Raw genomic sequence first — 8,437 nt, forward strand, 5'->3', positions numbered from 1 at the left:
CAGATTCAAATAAGAATCACATCAGTTATACAAGATGAATATGTTCCGGAGATTTACTGTGCACGACTGTGGCCACAGTTAACAATAACTAAGTCTGCATTTGAAACTTTTGATAAAAGGGTAGCTCTCATGTTTGCGTTTTGACCACAATAAGAAATATTGAAACATCCTTTGAGGTTTGGATTTACACATTTTTTTCAGCCTGGAGTACTGCAGTTCATGCGGTCACAAAGAGTCGGACACAACTGAGCAACTGAACATCGCTTCAGTCTGTTCTCTGACAGCGAATATAAAATATTTTAAAACAATTATTAAGTGAATTGTCTCATCAGTATAATCACAGTGACAAGTTACCTACACAAAGTAATACACTGTAGTTTTAAGAAATTCTGTATAAAACGGCCTAGTCAAAGGAAACCGACCCATACACAGCAACACTGTAATCAGAAACAGGCGATGTCTCTTGTTATAGCAAGTCAACAATATTTAGGGAATTCCCTGGTGACAGATGGTAAAGTATCTGCCTGCAATGCGGGAGACCTGGGTTCAATCCCTGGGTCAGGAAGACCCCCTGGAGGAGGGCATGGCACCCCACTCCAGTATTCTTGCCTGGGGAATCCTCATGGACAGGGGAGCCTGGGGGGCTACAGTCCATGGGGTCGCAAAGAGTCAGTCACGACTGAGTTACTAAGCACAACAGAACATTCACTAAAAGCATGTTAAACTTGTAGACTATCAGTTCACAATGCCTGGAACTGTCTTCTCTTTTAATACAAAGATATGGTTGGATTATGAGAAATGCTTCAGACAGCTCCTGACACCAGTGGAGAATGAACTTATGATTGCCAGCGGGGAAGAAGGGCAGGAAGAGATAGTTGGGGAGTTTGCGACGGACATGTACACTCTGCTGTATTTAAAATGGATAACCAACAAAGCCCTACTGTATAGCACAGGAATTGAGTCACCTGGCACCCTAGACAGGAGGTGCGTTTAGGGGAGAGTGGAAACGTGTGTATGTATGGGTAAGTTCTTTTGCTGTCCACCTGAAATGACCATGATGTTGTTAACTGGCTATATGCCAATGTAAAATAAAAAGCTTTTCAAAAAGTAAAAAAAAAAAAAAAACATGATACAAATAAAAAAGAGAACATCTAATGAAAAATTAATTGGTGTGAAATTTAAAACGATAACAATATTTTAAAACAAAAGCATATTAAATAAAATTAGATGTAAATTAAAAGTCCCTACTTAACACAAATGCTTTTTCTTTTCAAAAATAGTTTTATGGGAAAACAATTAACTGAATGATTTCTCATATGATAATTTGATTGAATCAACAAACGGATTGCAATCTTAAAAATTTGGACAATTAGACATGTTGCAAACACTGCAGCCACCTGAGGAATACCTGAATTGCATTCACAGAAGAAAATAAAATGAATACCTGAGCACTGCCATACGAAGTAGACTTCAGAATACAGACAAAAAGAGGATGCGTCCATGGAGCTGGGAAATGGCACACGGGTGAAAGAATTTATTTTCCTCGGCCTGACCCAGATTCAAGAACTTAGCGTGGTCCTATTTCTCTTCCTCCTTTTGGTGTACGTCACCACTCTGCTGGGAAACCTCCTCATCATGGTCACGGTGACCTGGGACTCTCGCCTTCACACCCCCATGTACTTTTTGCTCCGGAATTTATCTGTTGCCGACATCTGCTTTTCCTCCATCACCGCCCCCAAGGTCCTGGCAGACCTTCTGTCCCAGAGAAAGGCCATCTCCTTCAATGGCTGCTTCACCCAGATGTTTTTCTTTCATCTTATTGGAGGGGTGGATGTATTTTCTTTGTCACTGATGGCACTGGATCGGTACGTGGCCATCTCCAAGCCCCTGCACTACGTGACCATCATGAGTCGGGGGCGGTGCACTGCCCTCATCATGGCCTCCTGGGCGGGGGGCTTCATCCACTCCATCGTGCAGATCTCCCTGCTGCTCCCCCTCCCCTTCTGCGGACCCAACGTCCTGGACACTTTCTACTGTGACATCCCCCAGGTGCTCACACTCGCCTGCACGGACACCTCCTTTCTGGAGCTCCTGATGATTTCCAACAGCGGACTGCTCACCACCCTGTGGTTCGTCTTCCTCCTTGTATCGTACATGGTCATATTATTACTAATAAGGTCTCAGGCCGGGGAGGGCAGGGGGAAAGCCATCTCCACCTGCACCGCCCACATCACGGTGGTCACCCTTCACTTCGTGCCGTGCATCTACGTCTATGCCCGGCCCTTCTCCGCCCTCCCCATGGACAGAGCTGTCTCCATCAACCTCACTGTCATCATTCCTGTCCTGAACCCCATGATCTACACCCTGAGGAACCAGGAGATGAAGGCAGCCATGAAAAGACTAAGGAGAAGTTTCATGCTGTTTGAAAAGGGACAGTCTCCTTATAGGCAGTGGGCCAAGATGCAAGTACATGTTTAAATATTAGCTGAAGTATGTGTTTAAATATTAGCTGTCATATTCACTTTCCTGCATTGGAGAAGGAAACACCAACCCACTCCATTGTTCTTGCCTGGAGAATCCCAGGGACAGGGGAGCCTGGTGGGCTGCCATCTGTAGGGTCGCACAGAGTCAGACACGACTGAAGCGACTTAGCTGCAGCTGCAGCAGCGGCTGTCATATACTGGGGCTCAACCGAACATATACAATCCACTATACCAGGATGCACAGATATGAAGGACCAGTGACCCAGCACATCAGTATCAAAGAGGAACATCAGCAGGAACCTAGATACACAGAAGAGCATATCCCGGGAGTGCGGTTGACAGCAAGCCAGGCACAAGTGTGAACTGAAATGGAAGTGGGGGTGCCGGGAAGCGGGTGAAGGACAGCCCTGCAAGGTCCAGGCAGGGAGAAGGCCACGGGGAGCCTTGTCTCAACATAGCAGGGATCCAGCAGCTGGGCCTGGCTCAACAATACTTACGCTATAACTGTTCCCTAATCCCTGGGTCGGGAAGATCCCCTGGAGAAGGAAATGGCCACCCACTCCAGTATTATTGCCTGGGAAATCTCACGGACAGAGGAGCCTGGCGAGCTACAGTCCATGGGGTCCCTAAAGGGTAGGACATGACTTAGCGAATAAGCAACAACAGGTACCAAACACTGTAAATCTTCTCCATCATTTCTGTTTTGTCGGCCACTTCGGGCCTTCTTTTTAGTCGGTTCATCTGTAAAATGCACCAGCAGAGCCCACCACAATCATTCGGTGTATGTAAAGAGTCTCAGTTTTTAAGGATTTTCATTGCTTTTCACTTCTTATGACTTTGTCAGACTTGGATGTGACCTGGGTCTTATACCGTTTGATTCTGTAAAGTCCCCATATGTAACTATAGCCATGACAAGCATCTGCAGCTACCTGCCCTGTTCACATCACTTTCGCAGGTGTGAACTAGTTCAACTGGTTGAAAAAAGAAAAAGCCACACCAAGCCAACAAATACATTTATTTTTCCCTATGTGTACTTCTTCGCCATTCCCCTTACCACTGTGGCTTTTGTTTCTTTCTAACATTTTTATTGAAATATAGTTGATTTACAACACTCTGTTAGTATCTGCTGTAGAGGAAAGTGATCAGTTACACATACACATGTATGCACTCTTTCGTAGATTCTGTTCCTACATCGGTCATTACAGCATATTGAAAAGCCTCCTGTGCTTTTCAGTAGGGTTTTTATTAGTTATCTATTCTATATATATATATATGTTATCTATTCTATATATATAGACATTCTGTATATATTTATATTCTACAGATAAAATATATCTATTCTGTATATACATATCTATTCTATATATAGCATATGTCAAGTCCAGTCTTCCAATTTTTCCCTCCCCACAAGTTTGCTTTCTTTTTTTTTTTTATTTTTATTTTTACTTTATTTTGCTTTATAATACTGTATTGGTTTTGCCATACATTGACATGAATCAGCCACGGGTGTACATAAGTTCCCAATCCTGAATCCCCCTCCCATCTCCCACCCCATATCATCTCTCTGGATCATCCCCTTGCACCAGCCCCAAGCATCCTATATCCTGTATCGAACATAGACTGGCGATACATTTCTTACATGATAGTATACATGTTTCAATGCCATTCTCCCAAATCATCCCACCCTCTCCCTCTCCCAGAGTCCAAAATACTGCTCTATACATCTGTGTCTCTTTTGCTGTCTTGCATACAGGATTATCATTACCATCTTTCTAAATTCCATATATATGTGTTAGTATACTGTATTGGTGTTTTTCTTTCTGGCTTACTTCACTCTGTATAATCAGCTCCAGTTTCATCTACCTCATTAGAACTGATTCAAATGTATTCTTTTTAATGGCTGAGTAATAGTCCATAGTGTATATGTACCACAGCTTTCTTGTCCCTTCATCTGCTGATGGACATCTAGGTTGTTTCCATGTCCTGGCTATTATAAACCGTGCTGTGATGAACATCGGGGTACACGTGTCTCTTTCAATTCTGGTTTCCTCAGTGTGTATGCCCAGCAGTGGGATTGCTAGGTCATAAGGCAGTTCGATTTGCAATTTTTTAAGGAATCTCCACACTGTTCTCCATAGTGGCTGTACTACTTTGCATTACCACCAACAGTGTAAGAGGGTTTCCTTTTCTCCACACCCTCTCCAACATGTATTGCTTGTAGACATTTGGATTGCTGCCATTCTGACTGGTGTGAAATGGTACCTCATTGTGGTCTTGATTTACATTTCTCTGACAATGAGTGATGTTGAGCATCTTTTCATGTGTTTGTTAGCCATCCGTATGTCTTCTTTGGAGAAATGTCTATTTAGTTCTTTGGCCCATTTTTTGATTGGGTCGTTTATTTTTCTGGAATTGAGCTGCATAAGTTGCTTGTATATTTTTGAGATTAGTTGTTTGTCAGTTGCTTCATTTGCTATTATTTTCTCCCATTCCGAAGGCTGTCTTTTCACCTTGCTTATAGTTTCCTTTGTTGTGCAGAAGCTTTTCATTTTAATTAGATCCCATTTGTTTATTTTTGCTTTTATTTCCAGTGTTCTGGGAGGTGGATCATAGAGGATCCTGTCGTGATGTATGTCGGAGAGTGTTTTGCCTATGTTCTCCTCTAGGAGTTTTACAGTTTCTGGTCTTACACTTAGATCTTTAATCCATTTTGAGTTTATTTTTGTGTGTGGTGTTAGAAAGTGTTCTAGTTTCATTCTTTTACAAGTGGTTGACCAGTTTTTCCAGCACCACTTGTTAAAGAGATTGTCTTTAATCCATTGTATATTCTTGCCTCCTTGGTCGAAGATAAGGTGTCCATAGGTGTGTGGATTTATCTCCAGGCTTTCTATTTTGTTCCATTGATGTAGATTTCTGTCTTTGTGCCAGTACCATACTGTCTTGATGACTGTGGCTCTGTAGTAGAGTCTGAAGTCAGGCACATTGATTCCTCCAGCTCCATTCTTCTTTCTCAAGATTGCTTTGGCTATTTGAGGTTTTTTCTATTTCCATACAAATTCTGAAATTATTTGTTCTAGCTCTGAAAAATACCACTGGTAGCTTGATAGGGATTGCATTGAATCTGTAGATTGCTTTGGGTAGTATACTCATTTTCACTATATTGATTCTTCCAATCCATGAACATGGTATATTTCTTCATCTATTAGTGTCCTCTTTGATTTCTTTCATCAATGTTTTATACTTTTCTATATATAGGTCTTTAGTTTCTTTCAGTTCAGTTCAGTCGCTCAGTTGTGTCCGACTCTTTGCGACCCCATGAATCGCAGCATGCCAGGCCTCCCTGTCCATCACCATCTCCCGGAGTTCACTCAGATCACGTCCATCGAGTCCATGATGCCATCCAGCCATCTCATCCTCTGTCGTCCCCTTCTCCTCCTGCCCCCAATCTCTCCCAGCATTAGAGCCTTTTCCAGTGAGTCAACTCTTCCCATGAGGTGGCCAAAGTACTGGAGCTTCAGCTTTAGCATCATTCCTTCCAAAGAAATCCCAGGGTTGATCTCCTTCAGAATGGACTGGTTGGATCTCCTTGCAGTCCAAGGGACTCTCAAGAGTCTCTCCAACACCACAGTTCAAATGCATCAATTCTTCAGCGCTCAGCCCTCTTCACAGTCCAACTCTCACATCCATACATGACCACAGGAAAAAACCATAGCCTTGACTAGACGGCCCTTAGTCGGCAAAGTAATGTCTCTGCTTTTGAATATACTATCTAGGTTGCTCATAACTTTTCTTCCAAGGAGTAAGCGTCTTTTAATTTCATGGCTGGAGTCACCATCTGCAGTGATTTTGGAGCCCAAAAAGATTAAGTCTGACACTGTGTCCACTGTTCCCCCATCTATTTCCCATGAAGTGATGGGACCAGATGCCATGATCTTCGTTTTCTGAATGTTGAGCTTTAAGCCAACTTTTTCTCTCTCCTCTTTCACTTTCATCAAGAGGCTTTTTAGCTCCTCTTCACTTTCTGCCATAAGGGTGGTGTCATCTGCATATCTGAGGTTATTGATATTTCTCCTGGCAATCTTGATTCCAACTTGTGTTTCTTCCAGTCCAGCATTTCTCATGATGTACTCTGCATAGAAGTTAAATAAGCAGGGTGACAATATACAGCCTTGACATACTCCTTTTCCTACTTGGAACCAGTCTGTTGTTCCATGTCCAGTTCTAACTGTTGCTTCCTGACCTGCATACAGATTTCTCAAGAGGCAGGTTAGGTGGTCTGGTATTCCCATCTCTTTCAGAATTTTCCACAGTTTATTGTGATCGACACAGTCAAAGGCTTTGGCATAGTCAATAAAGCAGAAATAGATATTTTTCTGGAACTCTCTTGCTTTTTTGATGATCAAGCAGATGTTGACAATTTGATCTCTGGTTCCTCTGCAGGGAGTTCACAGTTCACGTATTGCTGAAGCCTGGCTTGGAGAATTTTGAGCATTACTTTACTAGCATGTGAGATGAGTGCAATTATGTGGTAGTTTGAGCATTCTTTTCATTGCCTTTCTTTGGAATTGGAATAAACACTGACCTTTTCCAATCCTGTGGCCACTGCTGAGTTTGCAAACTTGCTGGCATATTGAGTGCAGTACTTTCCCAGCATCATCCTTCAGGATTTGAAACAGCTCAACTGGAATTCCATCACCTCTACTAGCTTTGTTCATAATGATGCTTTCTAAGGCCCACTTGACTTCACATTCCAAGATGTCTGGCTCTAGATGAGTGATCACATCATCATGATTATCTGGGTCGTGAAGATCTTTAATTTCTTTAGGTAGATATATTCCTAAGTATTCCTAAATATTGCTATGAACTTTCCACTTAGCACTGCTTTTATAGTGTCCCACAGGTTTTGGGTTGTTGTGTTTTCATTTTCATTCATTTCTATGCATATTTTGATTTCTTATTTGATTTCTTCTGTGATTTGTTGGTTATTCAGAAGCGTGTTGTTCAGCCTCCATATGTTGGAATTTTTAATTGTTTGTCTCCTGTAGTTGAGATCTAATCTTAATGCATTATGGTCAGAAAAGACGCTTGGAATGATTTTGATTTTTTTGAATTTATCAAGGTTAGATTTATGACCCAGGATGTGATCTATCCTGGAGAAGGTTCCATGAGCACTTGAGAAAAAGGTGAACTTCATTGTTTTAGGGTGAAATGTCCTATAGATATCAATTAGGTCTAACTGGTCTATTGTATCATTTAAAGTTTGCATTTCTTGTTAATTTTCTGTTTAGCTGATCTATCCATAGGTGTGAGTGGGGTATTAAAGTCTCCCACTATTATTGTGTTATTGTTAATTTCCCCTTTCATACTTGTTAGCATTTGTCTTACATATTGCGGTGCTCCTATGTTGGGTGCATATATATTTATAATTGTTATATCTTCTTCTTGGATTGATCCTTTGATCATTATGTAGTGTCCATCTTTGTCTCTTTTCACAGCCTTTGTTTTAAAGTCTATTTTATCGGATATGAGTATTGCTACTCCTGCTTTCTTTTGGTCTCTATTTGTGTGGAGTATCTTTTTCCAGCCCTTCACTTTCATTCTGTATGTGTCCCTTGTTTTGAGGTGGGTCTCTTGTAGGCAGCATATATAGAGGTCTTGTTTTTGTATCCATTCAGCCAGTCTTTGCCTTTTGGTTGGGGCGTTCAATCCATATACGTTTAAGGTAATTATTGATAAGTATGATCCCGTTGCCATTTACTTTATTGTTTTGGGTTCGGGATTGTACGCCCTTTTTGTGTTTCCTGTCTAGAGAAGATCCTTTAGCATTTGATGGAGAACTGGTTTGGTGGTGCTGAATTCTCTCAGCTTTTGCTTGTCTGTAAAGCTTTTGATTTCTCCTTCATATTTGAATGAGATCCTTGCTGGGTACAGTAATCTGGGCTGTAGGTTATTTT

General features: G+C 41.7%; 1 protein-coding gene across 1 annotated transcript; it reads left to right on the forward strand.

Annotated features, from left to right (window-relative positions):
- The first annotated feature begins 1,500 nt into the window (after positions 1-1,500).
- On the forward strand, positions 1,501-2,478 carry LOC128060014 (olfactory receptor 4D11-like). The gene has a single exon (XM_052652220.1). It carries the CDS (start codon positions 1,501-1,503, stop codon positions 2,476-2,478), a length of 978 nt encoding a protein of 325 aa, XP_052508180.1.
- The last annotated feature ends 5,959 nt before the right edge of the window (positions 2,479-8,437 follow it).

This window comes from Budorcas taxicolor, chromosome 15, assembly GCF_023091745.1.
Source record: "Budorcas taxicolor isolate Tak-1 chromosome 15, Takin1.1, whole genome shotgun sequence".
NCBI lineage: Eukaryota > Metazoa > Chordata > Mammalia > Artiodactyla > Bovidae > Budorcas > Budorcas taxicolor.

Bases quoted from the DNA above. Each gene is read 5' to 3' on its own strand.
- LOC128060014 (XM_052652220.1), top strand. From the start codon at position 1,501: ATGGAGCTGGGAAATGGCACACGGGTGAAAGAATTTATTTTCCTCGGC.